The following is an 18,657-nucleotide window of genomic DNA, read 5'->3' on the forward strand; positions in this document are numbered from 1 at the left end:
TCGTATTAGACATCTTCAAGCTCAACGTCAGAAACGGAAAGAACAAATTGTTCCTACCAACAAGTCATTTGTTTGTCAATCTTGTGGAAAGGAATGCCGTTCAAAAGCAGGTGTTAAATCCCACCAGAGACACAGAGGACACTAAAGAGAGTCATCACTGTTATCAGTGGACATGCCATCAGGTAGTTGGATATAGGGTGAAGTTGATTACAAACTTTATTCTAATTGCATTACATTATGTAACCATACGTGGTTCACAATATTGCAGTTTGTTGATGCATGGTGTCTATTTCTAATATATTTGTCTAGACTATCATTTAATTAACAAAGAGATGCGACACCTAGAAATTCCTTGGCGTGTATATATATATTGTCAATTACATTTCTCTAAAAATTAATGCATTAATTGCTTTTTGCATTTGCAATATTAATATCAATTAAAATGCAGGTGCTTACATTTCTTATTGTACATGGACTGCTATATATATTTGGCTGTAACTGATGCTATGAATCAACATTGGAGATGCTAATGTACACTATAATAAATTGTGTAAGTATGGTGTACAAATTGCTGAATCCTCTCTAAGCGACGTAACCCGGATGTCCTGAACCACACACGCATAACAGACTCACTCCAGAGTCCCTGAGCCTTATATAAAGAGGGGCCTGACTACAATCAGAGTCCTCAGAGTCTCTAGACGGCTCTATATAGATCTGAGAGCGCCCTTGAGAGGCTCGCGTAGCCAGACCGTAAATCCGCTTACTTTGAGGCGGCGGTAGGGTCTGGCTACGCGAGTCTACTTCATTGCAATGACAACTCGGACTTCGCAAATGACAGAGACGACTTCACAAATTACAGAGGATATCCTCAAATCTTGGATTGCAGAAGCAAACAGTTGGGGTTACGGACTAACAGCTTCAGAGATAAATTCGACAATGCAACAGATAGAGGCCGTACGCGAGCTTCTAGACAACCTCAACAAAGCGTTGCGAGCCTGTAAAACACCGTCCGACGCTGTCTCAAAGTTTCCAAGTACGGGAAAGCTTATCAGCCGATTGCTTCAAAATTACTGCCTCCAAAGTTCGTCCGTAATCTACAGCATTCTGCTGGAGTGTCTGCAGTCGTTCTCGTCGACGTCTGATGATGCGTCCGTTACACCGTTCGACAGCAGAGCGTCCAAGTGGGCAGATGAGCTTGTACGAGGAGCGGCAATTTTACGGTTTCCTAACGACAAATTGACGTCAGCTGTTTGTCGATTTGCTGGTCTGCCGAGGAAGAGTGTTGCGTCTGCAAAGGCTGAAGCCAGTGGTTGTGCCATACGAAAGCAGATGAGAACATTACCAAATAAAGAGTGGTCAAACGATTCTATGGACTTTGTTCCTGTGACCAGCTTCTCTGGGACAGTGCACAGACACATGGCACTCACCTTGTTGCCTGTGGCAGGAGACACTGATATGCAGGCAGTAGTTGAGGATGTTACCTTGTCGTCCGCCGTTTCTGATGTTTTTAAAATAAACGAAGTTCAAGATTTAGGGAAAGACTGTCTGTTTGTGGAAACTGTTCCGACAGAATTAAGTATTCCATTTAATTTATTAGAATCACTAGACACAAACAACTCTGGTTTTGAAATGAAGGCTCTTCGATGGGTTTCTCATAAGAGTCTTTTTGAAGAAGACTTTTTCTGTGTTATAGACAAGCTTCTTGATATCAATGAATTTGAAGGAAATTTCTATTGCCAAGTCGAGCAGCTCATTCAATTGTCAGAAATACCTCAAGCTTGTGTTGTGTATCCTAATCTTTATTTCTACTCAGATAGTATCTTAAAGCATCTAGTCATTCAGACGGGAATGCATTCGAAATTGTTAACGATTGTAGTTTGCTTCAACAAGTGCTTTATTAACAGTGTGAGGAAATCTGAATTAGAACCATGTCCTTGTATCGGTCACTTTTATCCATCACATCTTAGATCTTTCATTGCTCTATTAAGCATCAGTCCATCTGATGTTGATGATGTCAGGACACACATCAATCGGATGAGTGATACTCTCGTTAATGTTCAGACGAAAGAACGGGATTGGCATTCTGAGCTGCATTGGATGGTATTGAAATTTGGTTGGTGGACAAATGTTGCTGTTGACATAATTATAACAATGGGTGAAATCGACTGCTTTCACGGGGCAGCAGTATTGCTAGGTATCTACTTGGACTATAGGGATTGGATAGAGATAGCAAAAGTCAAACAACTCGTGTCCTTTGTTTTATTGTGTGTCAATTGCCAAGATAATTATCAAGACTTTGCTGGATGTTTGTCATTGGATAAAACTGAGCTTCTGTTTGTCCAGCAATTGATGTTTCTTGTGTTGTCTTCTCATCATTTTTGGACACAAACGAATGGCAAAGGTGACAAGATTTGTCATCTTATTGATATGTTGAAGAAATTGTTTGATGGAGATGGTACCAGCTTGTTGGCAATGACCTTGGATGTTGCACGTTGTCATCTGACTCGGTGTCCGTCTGGTTTGCATGAATCTGGTACATGTATTCAACATCAAGCTTCATGTCGATCTCTTGTACGTTTTGTCAAGATGTTGCAGAAATGCATAGTTGACGAGCTACACAGAAATCAAGCAGAAAGCAAACTTAAAACTGAGACTGCTATGGCATCTCTTTTGGCTGATATTTCAAAATTTGTTGAACGGATGTCTATTTCTACAGGCTCTGTTTTGTAGCCTAAGGGCAGTCATGACTCTGACGTTATCAAATTGCAAATTGATGCAATTTGAGTTTTGCCTTTTGGCTGATAGGACATATTGGTTGTATTTTGTATAAACCAATCTTTTCTTTTGTGAACTAGTAAGTCTAATTGCATGCCTTATTTTAAATCTGTTATGATGATTCTATCGTAATTAAGTATAATAGTGGAGTGTAAGAGACATTGCACAAATCAACAACAATAGAATGGCATCGGAGTGTTTTTATCTGTGATTCTAAAATAGGTATTGGATAATATCATAAAATACTGTCAAGATTGATCCGGCTAGAAACATAGTACCATTTCATTTTCAATACCAGTACAGTGTCGACTCTCAATTGCTGAATCACGCAGCTCTTGTAGTTGAGATCGGATTCTCTTATCAGTCAGTGGCCGATCTCCTGGCCATCAAACTGCTGTTGTACTTGGACAAAGCAGATGCTCGGAAATGCCACAGGCGCCTTGGTATGCGTTTCTGTTTGACTACCACTGTTTCACCCAACCTCTCTGTCAAACAAATAATATAGTGTCCATTAAAATGTCTTTCTCACATAGTAAGACAGTTGGATCAAAACATAGCAAGACATGCAGTGTCAATGTATACAGCACAAGAGCCTTTTCTGTTTGCATTCGCTATGGAAAATGACTCTGTGCGTTTGGCAAGAGTAGTAACATTTTGAGAAAAATTTGTTTTCCAGAGGTGTCCATCAGTTTATCGGACAGATGCGAGCAGCTATGTACACAATATGGATACAGTACTTTTCATTTGATTGCTGCTACAACATCTGATAGTAATCTGTTTATATTTCAATGTACCCAGTTACCTGCAGTAGTTAAATTCGTTGTTGCAATACAACTGATCGATCAGTTGTATTGGAAGTCTGCTTGAAAAAGAGGAGCTATATATACTAGTGGGAATGGGTGTAAGGGTGTAAGTAAGTAACCATTCCTGACAAGGCTGGGTTGCAGACCATGCAGTAAACTTGGATTGGCTATAACAAAGAATAGAACTAAAAGCAATTACGCCTGTCTATGTTTGGCATGCCATTAGTTTTACTAAACGTTCTGTTTTCTAAGTTAATTAATAGATTAGTTGTGCACACATGTGCATTTAGTTGAATTGCACCACTAATGGCAAGTAAAATCTATAATAACGTTTGTTAACATCATTAAAGTTATTGTTTAGTGTCGTGTGATATATAAAACTAAGACTGCAGGCAGCATATGGGCCTTACAATTCTCTCATAAAATGAATAATATTCAGCATCATATGCAAATACAGGTTTATACGTATACAATATAAGTCACTTTAGCTTTCTCAACATTGATGACGTATAGTATATAAAGTCTTTTCTTAGAGTAATTTCAATTGGCCATATTAATTAATTAATTAATAAGGTAGATCATAAAGCTAGCATAATAAAAAAGCAGGGAATCATGAAGCAATAATTATGAATCGGATCAGATAAACATGAGTAAACACAAATACACCGTATATTTAGTACACGTGTGGTATATAATTGTTTAATTCTAGAAGTTCTTAATATGCTCAAGAACTGCTGCATATTAACACTAAATACATGCATGCCACACATGTGTACGCACTGACTTAATAGTTTATCAGTCTGCTTGTAGACAGGCACTAATAGTTCTGTATCATTCTATAGACAGAACAATGTCACAAACAAGCTTCTCAAAACATACACATTTATTGTTGCATATATGTATAGACAGGCAATTTTAGTTCTATCAGTCTAGCTGTAGACAGAACAATGTCACAGAAACAAGCATAGGGCTTCTTCTCAACCAAAACACTTTCATTATTAAGTTATTTATATATCGCTACCATTTACAACATTCTGGTATAGAAATATTGATAAAGTGCCCTCCTGGCAACAGTTTTACTACATATGCTTCTATTCAAGACATTCGATTAGTAGTATTTGTTGTAGCACATTAATTAAGTGGTAGCACCCATTTATTGCAAGTTTATTATTGGTATGCACCATGTTGTGGGCCTTCTGTATTCAGTTACCTAACAAAATATGCATATACCCACCACATAAACTATTATCATCACTTGAGTTTTTCATTTCATAGTCTATATTTATTGCCTTTATAAACTGCATGCTCGCAAAGTTGTCATTTGCTGTTGCAATTAATCATTAATTAGTATTGCATAACACACTAGAGCATTATATCAAATCACATTGAGTGATCTACAAAAACTCTATGCTACATAAAAAATTTCACACCAATTTGGATCACTTTAGGCACACTTTGACTTTCATGATGCTAGTGACACAACAAAATAAGTAATCATATTCTCTAGCTGTAACACAGTAAACTATATCTAAAGTATGCAAAAATCAATGTGGTTTCCAATATATCATTACCATTGCCTAGCTGTCTGAGACATGCAAACTGATTACACAAATTAAACAGAAAAAACATTGTTAAAAATCAGTTCTTCCTAGTTATCACAAATTTTGCTATCTCTAGGTACTTAAATTAAGATCACTAGTCAAACATCAATCAGTACTAGTTTCAATGTGTTTAGATAAGAGTGGAAACATAATTAATATTGAATACCTATTTTAAAAAGTTAAAAAATTAATTGTATCAGATATATAAAATGCTTTGCAACTTAGTTACCTTGCATGTTAGTTAATTAACTAGCTCACTTATGGTTTAACTCTTACCTTTTTACAGACTCAGAATGCATGTGATACAATCATGCACAGATGAAATACAGTTTTCAACAAAGGAATGTAATTAATGGCTGCTGGCCAAATCATTTCAAAGTAAGAAGACAACTTTTAGTAGAATTTTGTATAATTTAGTTTCAGATTGTAATTCTATACTAAATAATTTTCTTTAATTAATTAGCACAATGCACATATAAGGCAATTACAGAAATAGAAGGCATGTCAAGACTGAATATAGATTATTAGTCAAGGAAATCATTTTATTTCTTTCCTTTTTCTAGTAACAAAAATAGCAATTCTTATATTAGTTACGCCTATTCTATGTTCTAACATCATAATTGTTTCTTAGAATCTATATTGCACGTGAATGGGTGTGACCAAATGCAAGTTGTACACGTGCACTGTACCTCTAGAATCCAAGAACATCGTGACGTGTCCTTTCCAGTTCTCTAATCCAGAGAAGTTACAGTTCTGTCAACATCATCTGTTCAACACGCATAGCCTAGCTAGCACATACGTGTAGAGAAAGTACCTCAATGATGAAGCGCCTGTTGTTCATGTCCAACTGCCACGGAGGAACGTAGCATTTTGGAATCATCGGATGGTATCTCGAAAATAACGGTGCTGTACTACTAGAAAACAAAATCATGCGTTCAACATGTACGAAACATTCGGTTTACTGCAACCACCTTGCTGTTGCCATGACTTCTCGCAAATGTCGATCACCTCACGTGATAGTCCGACTGACAATTAGCAACTAGCCGAGGCGTACCTAATTCATGCATATACTTGTAGAGCGGGTCAAGACAGTGTAACGAATTAGTTTAGCTCTGCTTCCGCTTGAATTTTACTAGAAATGCAATGTAATTATGCGAACATTTCAAATGACAGCGCAGGTACAAAATACGTGTAGACTATTTGCTACCATGCAGACAACATTACTAACTGCCATGCAGTCTTGCAAATGTCAACCCAAGTCCAGTATAAAAACGTATGACCAACTATGTTTCGTTGTTTGACTGATGAGCTTCGGAGCTTGCAACAGATGCACTCACCATCATTTCAGAACTATTGTGAGACTCTCCACTAGTAGTACACAATTCAGTATCCATACCATCAACATTACGTTGAACTGTGTCTGCATTCAAAGGTGGATACCCTAGCAGATGGTACGTAATCGTTATAAGATACAAACAAATAAAATATTTCACATATACTATCAATTACTCTTACCAGCAGTTTCAGCAACTAAAATCTGATTTGGAATCGTTGCAAGTGTAGTTTCACTAGGCAATGCCACATTTGACTTGGATTTGCGTGACCACAGAGGTATCCGATTGCCAGGAGACAGCACAGAAACATGTTTAGGAAGGTCTCCATTAGCAGGAGCTTCTTCTGATGTTCCATAGCCATAGATGAATACAGCACTCTTATTCTGTTAAATAAATTTTAACAACGGCAGATTAATTAAGTTAAAGCAATATTACAGACAGACAGACGACAGACAGACAGATAGACAATAGACAGACAGACAGACAATAGACAGACAGACAAACAGACGATAGACAGATGGACAGACAGACAGACAAACAAACAGAAAAGGCAGACAGAACACCATGTGCGCACAAAACAAACAAACAAACAGACAGACAAACAGAAACAAACAGACAGACAAACAGAAACAAACAGACGGACAAACACACAACACAGACAAACAGACAGACAAACAAAGAAACCTCCTTAGAAGCCACTTGTTTCTCGTACTCAATAAGCTCGGCAAACTATAATACAAAATTTAAAAATAAATAACAAATAACTGAAATCTTAAGATTCAAAGTCACATTAAAGTCCAATTGAATGCCATCTATCTGTACCATACAGCATGTAACTTACTGATGCATGTTCTGGTGATCCAGATTCCCTTGCATCAATCAAAACAGTTGTGCTTTGATGAAGTGTATCATACAGAGATATATCAAATCCAGAATCAGATGAAAAGCCAAGAATAGCTTCATTTCGCCAATATAAAGTAAAGCCTGTGATTACCACAAAAACACAAATTAAATTTGACCAATTGCTAGCCACTTTTACCAAAATACTGTACTTTTTTAGGTATAATACTGCAATTTCTGGTTAAGTCTTATACAAGTAGTACGCGTACGTGTGTGCATGTGTTAACTTCTGCCATTGGCAAGCTGAGGCTTAAATGCACTAGTCCAGCAAGATAGCCATTAATTTTTTGCTTTACATAGCTTCTTATTACAATTTAGTAAGAATGTGTCCCCTCGTAATTGTAAAATCTGGTGTAAATGTCTGCAATACAAATATCCATAGCAAGCATGAAAACTTGCCAAGTATGTGTGAGTGTGCAATGTTGATGGGACAGCATCGACAAATTAATAAAGACTGATTTAAGGTTCAATGTTCAATATGTGTGTGTGTGTGTGTGTGTGTGTGTGTGTGTGTGTGTGTGTGTGTGTGTGTGTGTGCGTGTGTAACGAAATGACTGAAAACAGCATTATTACCTGCTACTGATGACTACTGAACGCCTACCAAACTAATCCATAATATTATTTGCTAAACATACAACTCAAGATGTTATCACACTGCTATATGTTTTTAACATCAATATCATAGCTCAGTGCAACAAATGAGCAATATGTCATCTTAAATCTCCCTTGGCAGGTTATTATGTAGTTACAAATGTTGAAAGCAGTGCTTTCCATTAGCTCCCAACATCATAGCCAGTAATCACTTCCCGCGATACAAAGTCGAAAAGTAGATGTGGTCTTCGATCCTCCTATCCATTAAGAACCTAGCAAAATTTAAGCTCGACTGTCCAGCCAGTCTATCTTCCCATGAAGAAAATACATTTCCCTCATAAAAAGAAACCCAGCTAAACTCTGAAGCCTAAGCGTTAAATCAAAGAAAATGCATTAAAAATCATTTGCACATCATCATTCCATTGCAAAGAAATGTCTCAGGAGTATGATGCATGCATGTGCACTTACCATAACTGGGTTCAGAGTGTCTGCTCCTGTGAACCTTCAGGCCAAGATAACGATGGGCATCAAGAAACACTTTTCCATGACGTTCTGAGCAAATCACCCAATTAGCCAACTCATCCTGTATAATGTCCAAATCAAGTAACAACCGTGTCATAAATTAGTACACAACAATACCGTTGTGGCTTGTGTCGTATCATCAAGCATCGAGCTACTTATCTCATTCAATCTGTGTTGTTTCAGTCTCATTTCAACTTCTTGCCCACAGTAGATAGTCACTTTTGACTTATTTTCCTTCCGTCGTTCTACAGCATCAAAAACAAGTAGAGGTGGTAGCTCAGCTGCATGATCCCCGTGGTTATGAGTTACAAATATTTTGTCAGGCAAATATTTATGTTCAGCTGAAAATCAAAAGAAAGGCTAGATTGTCACAAAGAAGATGGTTAGTACCACAGCAAACTCACGAAAATGCTCCCTAAACTGACGATAAACACCATAACCAAGATCGATAAGTAGAAATGGCTGCCCTTGATACAGTACTATAAAAGCTGAGCTTGCTTCACTAGTGACAATACCTGAAATATAGAAAAACAAACAAAATGTACTATAGATAGATAAGAGATGCACACCACGTGATCCTCCAACAACACTCTGTCACACAAAACTTCAAATATTTAGTAACTAAAGCTGCATATGGTTTTGACTTCCACAGCTATGAGCACCTTGAAGAGCTACAATCAACTTGTCAGAAAGTACTACAAATTCAGATGCCATTTAGCTTCTGGGCTACTTGTAAAACGTATCAAAAATCAAACAAAGCAATTCACATTTCATGTGACCAAAAATTCCACAGCACTGCCAAAATAGTTCGTTACTGTCTATGTAATAAGAGGTATCACATACGTCCGAGACACCAATGGTGTACGGGACATCAATGACAGTTTGTTTATTTACAGCAAGACCTGGTAATTGCAAAGATGAATAAGAACGGCTCATAAACGTTTACGATTGTAATTGGCTTCCATTGTCTGTGGTTGCCATGCACAACGTTAACCAAACGTAATTACTGGTTGGAACCTACTATGCAGCATAGCGCATTCCTAAGTACGACAGGACTCCCATCCATAACAGAAGTGCCAAGACCAGAAGTGATTCAACACCCTTCGAGTACGTTAATCGCTTGGTCACATAACGTTTACAAAGTCCCACTTAAGATGGCTCACAGAGCTAGAATTGTGTGGTGTATGCACATGCATGAGTGCAATAGCACGCGTGCGTGCGCGCGCGCGTGTGTGTGTGTGTGTTGCATGTGTTTTCATACCTGTGATTCCAGTACCTGTTCCAAGACACAAAAGTTCAACATCCTGAACACAAAGTCATAATATCAGTAACAAGAACAACAACTACAAATATCAAACTCATACAGCAGAGGAAACTGGCTCAACCAAATTTGACACTCTGTCTTCAAGAATTGAAAGAATTTGCACCATCTCTGGTCGACCATTGTCATCTTCTACACATTTCTCAATAGCATATCTCATTGCAGCTCCATAAATAGCCACACAATCAACCTTCAACAGAAATCATGAATGAGAGTGCTTAATTAAAATTCTAATCCATACTAAACAAAAGTTGTGTTTTACACTAAGCTGCATCTCACGTCCACTCACACAATGTTAACTACAAATTGTGGTTGACTAAACATTATAAATGTTTAAACTTTAGAATTAATAATAACATACTGGTATCCTAGGTCGTTTGTACAGCTTTTGAATTCCAGCTTCTTTCTCCTTGGCAAATTCATCAAACACTTTCTTCCCACTAACAACCTCAATCAGCATGCAGCCTAAAGAGCATACAATACAACATCATTATCCATTGCGACAATCATCATCACAGTCATTCAAGATGAGACAGTTTACCATAACTGTAGACATCTGCTCGAGCAGAGTATTTGCCATGTTGCATCACTTCTGGTGCCATGTATCGCCATGCTCCTCGAAGAATGGTCTTTGTTTCTCGAGTGCCCTCTGTTGCCCTGGCCAAGCCAAAGTCACTCAACTTGATTACGTCAAAATCACCACCAATCTTTAAAACAAGAAAGTTTAAAATTCAAATAACAATATTAATCAACTTAAGAAGCTGATGTACATTGTTATTACCGACAATCAACTGTTTCAGTTATTTAATTAAAAGCAAATATCACACAAATAAGTCAGTCGTACACAGATACCTCTATCTATACAGTTACTGCCACCTAAGCTTAATTCCCACACTTACTGTGCATGTACATAGTTGTACTGGTAGACAACAAGTATAATATATGTCAATCACCAAATAATCTGTGCCTACACGTATTAATGTTTTTCAGTCATCCCGAGTGTGTGATAATTTTATGAACCACAACTATTGAAAACTACGAAATACCAGAAACGCAAATGTACAAATGAAAATGCTACTGATTTCAAAGCTCACCAAGACATTGTCTGGTTTCACATCTCTGTGCATGATACTTAAAGAGTGAAGATACTGAAGTGCACTGCCGACTGCTTTAGCACACTTGTAAGCATTGTCTCTTGACAAAGCACCATTGGTCTGAATAATCTGCCATAAATTATTACCACTTATAAATTCCATGATCAGACCAAATCTTGACCGAGAACGAAAACAGTCTTCAACGTAAACAATGTGTGGATGTCTTGACCGTCTACACAATAAGCAATTGTAAAATTGATGCAAGCCTCTGTATTAGCATTTGAAACATTCCCACAACAGGCATAACAACAACTGTTAAACACATTTACCTTACTACACAATATCACTACAAACCTACCATAATCAATTAATTACATATAGCCCTTATATTGAAACATTTTAAAGACAAAAGCCGTGCAAATTTCTTTGTTCCTGATGTTTTCACTCTCTGACATCTTTTCTTGACTAATAAAGAAGTGTTAATTTCTTTTTTTTTTCAATTGACAAAAGCAGTTGTCAATGGCAGAAACTAATGCATGGGCAATCCTCATCACGTGTAGTCAAGTCAATAGGACATGCATCTCCACTGACACAAAGTGGTTATACTAGAGAGACTTTATCTAGAACATGGACAAACATAGCTAAGAAGTACACTGTAGTTAAAGTTGTCATTGAATTTGAGTTTGTGTGTAATTGATTGACAGGCATGCAGTAGTCATTGAACTGGAAGTTGCTAGATCAAATTAAAGTTCACTGTAACTGACATAAAACTAACTACACTGGCATAGCCAGCAAAGCAACATACAGATACAGAAAAAAATCCAAAGTTGTTAACAGAGAGTTCTGATTGTTCACAAAGTTACCAAATAAGATCTGTCTGTAATGTATTTTAATTGAGCATGAACTGATAACGTCTGCATAACATACTATTAATCATAACATGGTAGTTATGGAGAAACCTTGCTGGATACTTAGTTTTACAGTTAAACCTGGCTGTCAATCACAGTTCCATGGAAAACCACCTAAACCCCTTTAAATCCATCAATGACACATAGGAGTAAACATAACCAATGCTTAGTGACACACAAACAGTGACAAACACACACACACACACACACACACACACACACACACACACACACACACACACACACACACACACACACACACACACACACACACACACACACACACACACACACACACACATGCACGCTCAAGCTACAACATGAAATCAAAGAGAAATAAACAAAAGAAAAAGAGAAAAACAGAGAAACAGTACAGGAAAGATACCAAAAATCAGTATCTACAAATTGCTTACTTCATTGTTTCAAATTCTCTTAAAAAGACTTCCAGATCGCTTTCTTCAGCTTTCTCATTGATCAGCTTGAATGCAACAGTATGCCCATTATACTGCCCTTTGTAAACTGATCCAAATGAGCCAGATCCAACTTGCTCCAAACTACTCAAATCAACAGCATGACTTTCAGTTAGTCCCTGTAGCTGATCCAACTGCTCCAGTTTCTTCAACATATTTTCATCCAAAGCATGAGCTTCTCTGTTAGCTCGCAACACCAAAGCCACTAACATCATAAGTGATTTCTCCGATTTCCAAGCTCTTGACAATGTTTGATCAAGGTGTTTCTTTCTTGCTGCCACCTCAGCTCCATTCACCACAATCATGTGTGTTCCAAAACGAGGCTCCCCTGATACTGCTGTATCAGCATAGCAAATGGCCTTGTCTGCACCTCTTTTCAATTCAATGTAAGCGTATGTTTCCTTTTTCATTGCAGCCAGTTCATCACTGGTCAAAGTTGGTACCATGATAATTTCAAATGAACTTGTAGTCTTAAGAAAAGAGTTGCAAAGAAGAACGGCCTCAGCATACTTTCGAATCATCATTTGACGTCGGTCATTGTTTGAATCATCAATCTCCTTCTTGAACTCATCAAACAGAAAGACAGCTCGAATTCGAGTTTCACCTTGCTTGATAAGCTACACACATTTCAAAAACAAGAAATCTATAACAAATTTATAAAATTCCGACATCTTATCTTCTGTAAATCTATTGTGTTAATCAACAAACGGATCAACAAACGTCAAACTAAGTAAATTATTCTGTTGCAAACCTTCCTTATAAAATGCTATGCGATGAGCTGCTCCAAGTGATTTAGCCAACTAACATCAATACATTGGTCACTTTTCAACTAATAAACTCAAGACAGTGCACAATTCATCACAACCAAAACACTGTCCAGTGTATAGTCTATGAATGCAGCTGCAGTCGAGAAAAACGCTCGTCTTAAAATAATGCATCAGTCAATGTAGTACGTACTGTAAATTCAGAAATTCTAGTACTCATAAATTTTAGCACTTCTGCCCCTGAAGGAGTTCGTATACATGTTATTTTAGTACAGGACATCGGTACTGTACTGTAGCCGAATTCAAGTGCATCTATCTATAAATTTTAGTACTCATGTTGTTTTAGTACAAAACAGGTATCTACGAAAATAACTAAAATTTCAAGAGTACGAAAATTTCTAGATTTACTGTAAGTACATGTCTATCCAAAACCCCACCAACTGCCACGTACAAATTGAAACCAGTTTTTTAATCTTAGATCTAAACATTGCTTATACGCCAGAAATGTTATAAGACAAGTCAATGCCTTTCGGAAATTCCAGTACCTTTTTTGCAAAACATCACTACTAACCAATGTTTGCCTTACACTGATTGTTGTACCACCAAAAATAGCAATTAACTACCAAATATCACAACCTATTATATCATGATTAGCAGTAATCAATTGTTGCAAATTTATAATATAATTGCCACTAACGTTCTAAAACATGCACTGTTCACTTTACTCAATTTCATTTTGTTTTAATAATTAAATTATTTAACTAGACAAGCCAACCTCCAAAAGGTTCTCCCTTCTCTTGATCATTGCTTGAATGGTAGCATCTACTTTTTCTGCTGAACCAACACCTAACCAAAGTATTATAGAACACAATCTATATTCAGCTGTTCTTACAATAAACATTTCGCTTACCAAATGGATCATCATCAAATATTGCTGCTACCTTAGGTTTAGCAACAGTATCGATGACTTCCTTTGGGGCCAGAGCATTGGTTATACTTGAAGTCATGTACGTGATCTCTGATGCTTGTTTTTCAAGTTCTAGCTGCTGCTGCAGATAACTCTCCCTCTGAGTAGACAAATAAAAGCGCTCCCAAACTTGCCCTGACTACACATAAAAGAACAACTAACTAATTTATAAGACAACAGGACAACATGCATTCTGCACTGTACAGTCTGACTGTAATCATGTAGACATGCTACACACTGATCTTGTCATAGAAGACAAACAAATATATAATTAATTAAAGTGTATGCATTTGTTTTCCACCAATCCATCAACACAAATTTGCAGCAAATACCTGAAATTCTTTTTGCATAGATCCAGTACTGAGATAAAGAATGAACTCCCATAGTGGCATGTTAAATTGCAGTGTAACCAAGTTTCGATCCTGCTTGACTGACTTGCTGTCGGATGACAAGTCATACCAGTAATGTGTTTCCTAACAAAATATTACCACTGACTTAATTTCATAGTCACAGTTAATTTTTAGTACGTCAGAGTCAATATAGGTAAAACACGGTATGATTTATTACTTTAGAAAATTATTAAGTACATTTCAACAAATGTATTAAATACAGATGTCACAAATCCAAATATGTAGCATGTAGCCTAATGCAAGCACACAACATGCATCACTTGACTTTAAAAACCATGTCAATAAAAAATAAACTATCTTCTCAGTCTCAATAGATAAACCTTAGAATCCAATGCAAATGTGTTGATCAGTCCATTGTAAAGTGGATGGTTCCTGTTGCAGCCAAGAAATAAAACAGTTCGTTGATTGAAAACGGATTCCATAAATTGATAAGCAACATGTTGATGACTAATGTTCTCCTCGCAAAGCTTAAACATAAAGTCCTTAGCTTCAGGCTGTAATTAAAAAATGGGAAACAAAATTAGATCATTTTATCCAGTTAATATACAAATTCTTGCATTGTCCAACTTTCTATACAACTGTCAGTCACAATCTCTTACATTATATAGCCAGTGTGTGTGTGTGTGTGTGTGTGTGTGTGTGTGTGTGTGTGTGCGCGCGTGTGTGTGTGTGTGTGTGTGTGTGTGTGTGTGTGTGCATGTGCGCGTGCCTGTGCGCTCCAAGCAGGCTCTCAAACAGTGCAGGGGAAAGAGGCTCTCGAACTGTCCTTCGTCTGTTCTACAACTCTAGATTTGCCTTCGCCCATTGGTAAATCGTTGGTCTCCTCTCGAGGAGTCAACCTCCATGTGAAATCTCTCAACGACGTGAACGCTGCGTGATTTCTTATTTTGACAATCTGATCCCATGCACACGCTATGACAGATGGTCTATTTCATAATAAAGTCATATGTGTTTGGCATTCTATATACTTCCTAGGTTTACACATACACTTATTATAAGTCTTACTGTTACACTTCCAGCGTAACCGTGGTCACCAAAGCACTTCACAATCACATCTCGTTTCCTGTTAATCCATGAGCTAGAAAGAACCTCAACCTACATTATCAAATACAAATAATCAATATAAACATAAAATTACATCCTAATTATACAAAACGCTTGCCTGATCAAGTCTCACTGTTTCTCGTCTTGGACCAGACTTCCACAAAAACCTTTCAATCAACTGGTCCAAATTAGTTGTCAAAATTAAAGGAAATCGACCCAACATTCTGAGGTATTCATGCTCTTTTGATCTTTGATTTTCCAAGGACATGACATACTGCTCTTCCTTCTCCAACAGACGGTCTCTAGTTTGCTGCACCAAAAACAATCATAAGATTAAGAGATCAAAGCAGAGCACCACAAGCTATAACAAAGTGGCTTGGCTTATAAATAAGAGTTAATTAATTAACTTTTAATAAGTGTGGTTGTTCACATGATCCAAAACTATAAGAAAACCAACAACACAAGGCCAATAAGTTTCCACTGCCAGCATATCAGGCCTGATATGCTGCAGGCTTGTTTGTGATTGATATATTGAGTACAGCTATCTAAAACAAAAGATCTTTAATTAATTAATTAATTAGCCGAAGGCGCATGCGGTAGGATTACAGTAAGACTGCTGTGGACTCTAGCTGTCACGCTGCTGTGGACCATTGACGCCCGAACAAACTCACGGCATATTGGAATGTAGCGCATGCGCTCATTGTTATGTTGTTAATTACCGTGCCAGTCGATGTGATGATGAATGTCTCCGCAGCTTTCAAAAGGTGTTTTTGTTGCCTGTAGTGTTTGCTTACAAAAATAGAAATTATACCCAGAGTTGGAAAAACTTCCCTCAACCACCAGCCCTATTGCCTTAGAGGGGAAGTCCAACAAAAATAAACTTAACTTGTATGAGTAGATCTTACGAAGACAATTCGACCGGTATAAATTACTCCGTTATCTTTGCTTTTGTATACAAGAACGAGCGAAGTTTCTGTGATGTGCAACGCCCACGCGCCTCCTCCGAGCTTCCTGGTCGATTAAGCTCCGCCCACTGGGAACGAATCAATGCGTTTACGGGTGACTGCTACGGATATATCGAGAATGACGAATGTGAATGCGAAGATATTATGAAGATCTGCCTTCTTGCCGTCAGTGGTTCCTCTCTAAAGTAAAATGGTGTCGGTAGAGCTGTTTCTCCGCCAGACTTGCAAGCAGAATTCCTCAATAGCACGGCTTACCTAGAGAACGCGCTGGTGCTTGAATATTTGTCTATCCTTGTTCTTTTAATATCCGAAGAGAAACGTTCAGCGCGCCGTCTGGCGTGTGCTACAGAGGAAGTTCCTATTTTCACATCCGGTCTGCTCACTTTCTTTTGCCGCTGATTGGTAGAAGGTTACAATCCCGGATGTAAAAATAGCCTTATCCTCTGTAGCTCACGCCAAACAGCGCGCTGTACGTTTCTCTTCGGAAATTAAAAGAACAAGGATAAACAAATACTCAAGCACAAGTGCGTTCTCTAGGTAAGCCGTGGTATTGAGGAATTCTGCTTCAAAGTCTGGTGGGGAAACAGCTCTAGCGACACCAATTTACTTTAGAGAGGAACCACTGACGGCGAGAAGGCAGATCTTCATAATATCTTCGCATTAACATTCGTCATTCTCGATATATCCGTAGCAGTCATCCGTAAACGCAGTGATTCGTTCCCAGTGGGCGGAGCTTAATCGACCAGGAAGCGCGTGGGCGTTGCACATCACAGAAACATCGCTCGTTCTCGTTTACAAAAGCGAAGATAACGGAGTAACTTATACCGATCGATTTGTCTTCGTAAGATCTACTCATACAAGTTAAGTTCATTTTTGTTGGACTTCCCCTTTAAGCCTGGTTCACGCCCCTTTACGCCTGTCAGTTGAGCGTCAAACTTCAAAGAAATCGCCTCGACGTCGGCGGCATCCTTTGATGTTGACGCCGACGTCGACGCTGGAATAGGATTCATTTCTATTGTCGACGTCGACGTCGGCGTCAATATTGTGAACCAGGCTTTAGTCTCCATTCCCCTAGTCCCTAGACCCCGTTCCGCCCCAGTGGTTGCTGCTGCATCTAAATTTGAAAATACGTTTTAAGGCTGTCAAACTATGTTCCTGGTTATATGCACAATACGCATATTAAAGCTAAAGCTAGTCTTACGTATTTAGTCGATTATGTACTCAGAACGATAGTTTCAGATGGAGACTAGACAGCCTTGCCTGAATGTCATCAACCAGGAAGTCCCACCACTGATCCAAAGAAGCTGGTTTCTCGAGTATCGAGAGTTCTTCACCGATGAAAAGTACTAGCGACTCTTTAGTAATAAGATTACGCAGTTTTTCGACGTGAATAAACTGCTCTTTCCGAGCGGACGCCTCCATGTGCATTCAATATGAGGGAAATACCTGTCACATGTCATGTTGCGCAAAGGATTCGTTGCATACGCCACACCTACTCACGTGCACTTAATTAAAAAAATATATTTAGTGCTCTTTAGTCATTTGCTAACAAGAGTGTTAGCTAAGCATTTAATTTTTAGGATATTATTATTCTAGGTGTTGTCTCACTGAGCTGTAATTCCAAAACTCACTTCAAATGTTGGTCTACGATTGAATTGTTAGGAATTCATTAATTATTATAAATTTAGAAGCCATTTTGATCCTAAGTGAGCTGCTTGAAACGTCTAGCTAGAATCACAAAAATGACTGCCTTTTCCCGTGACCACAAATGCTATAAGTCCGCTAGAATTAATTGCCCAATAACAGTTGCAAGAATTTGAGATTTCAGTGCTTTAGTGGACCTCCCAGTCAGTTCAACATGCTCTATTCTAATGATTCTATTATTAATCACCAGGTCTATTGGAAGACATTGATAAATATGCATAATATATATATATATATATATATATATATATATATATATATATATATATATATATATGTATATATTATTTCACTTCGTACCAGCAGGTACAGCCTCTCACAGATGAGAGAAATATACATACAAACACACACACACACACACACACACACACACACACACACACACACACACACACACACACACACACACACACACACACACACATCATGTAATAATTGATGATATACACTACAAATCACTCACCACGGGAGTCTAAATCTGCTT

The 18,657-nt window shown here is 37.9% G+C and overlaps 3 protein-coding genes across 5 annotated transcripts; 1 reads left to right on the plus strand and 2 right to left on the minus strand.

Annotated features, from left to right (window-relative positions):
* Positions 1–1,570: 1,570 nt before the first annotated feature.
* On the plus strand, positions 1,571–2,838 carry LOC134185826 (uncharacterized). Its single transcript, XM_062653702.1, has one exon. The coding sequence runs from the start codon at positions 1,630–1,632 to the stop codon at positions 2,728–2,730; it is 1,101 nt and encodes a 366-aa protein (XP_062509686.1). The 5' UTR covers positions 1,571–1,629; the 3' UTR covers positions 2,731–2,838.
* A 106-nt stretch (positions 2,839–2,944) lies between these two features.
* On the minus strand, positions 2,945–6,183 carry LOC134185827 (uncharacterized). 2 transcript variants are annotated; one of them, XM_062653705.1, is made up of 4 exons: positions 6,151–6,183; positions 5,994–6,090; positions 5,869–5,932; positions 2,945–3,260 (listed from the first exon to the last, which is right to left on the minus strand). In XM_062653705.1, the coding sequence occupies exons 1-4, from the start codon at positions 6,162–6,164 to the stop codon at positions 3,136–3,138; spliced, it is 300 nt and encodes a 99-aa protein (XP_062509689.1). In that variant the 5' UTR covers positions 6,165–6,183; the 3' UTR covers positions 2,945–3,135. The 2 variants fall into 2 exon arrangements, with proteins under 2 accessions (XP_062509689.1, XP_062509688.1); XM_062653704.1 differs by having other exon boundaries at positions 2,946–3,260; positions 5,994–6,093; positions 6,151–6,182.
* A 123-nt stretch (positions 6,184–6,306) lies between these two features.
* Positions 6,307–17,903, minus strand: LOC134185648 (uncharacterized). Of its 2 annotated transcripts, none has more exons than XM_062653485.1 (20): positions 17,730–17,903; positions 15,623–15,814; positions 15,466–15,555; positions 14,781–14,954; positions 14,383–14,523; positions 13,994–14,189; positions 13,859–13,929; positions 12,263–12,936; positions 10,942–11,173; positions 10,389–10,554; positions 10,209–10,312; positions 9,891–10,037; positions 9,788–9,830; positions 8,931–9,041; positions 8,644–8,867; positions 8,473–8,587; positions 7,355–7,497; positions 7,198–7,242; positions 6,695–6,896; positions 6,307–6,620 (listed from the first exon to the last, which is right to left on the minus strand). In XM_062653485.1, the coding sequence occupies exons 1-20, from the start codon at positions 17,895–17,897 to the stop codon at positions 6,463–6,465; spliced, it is 3,396 nt and encodes a 1,131-aa protein (XP_062509469.1). In that variant the 5' UTR covers positions 17,898–17,903; the 3' UTR covers positions 6,307–6,462. The 2 variants fall into 2 exon arrangements, with proteins under 2 accessions (XP_062509469.1, XP_062509470.1); XM_062653486.1 differs by lacking the exon at positions 17,730–17,903 and adding an exon at positions 16,725–16,797.
* Positions 17,904–18,657: the final 754 nt, after the last annotated feature.

The sequence above is a fragment of the Corticium candelabrum genome, chromosome 10 (genome assembly GCF_963422355.1).
Source record: "Corticium candelabrum chromosome 10, ooCorCand1.1, whole genome shotgun sequence".
NCBI classification, from domain to species: Eukaryota; Metazoa; Porifera; class Homoscleromorpha; order Homosclerophorida; family Plakinidae; genus Corticium; species Corticium candelabrum.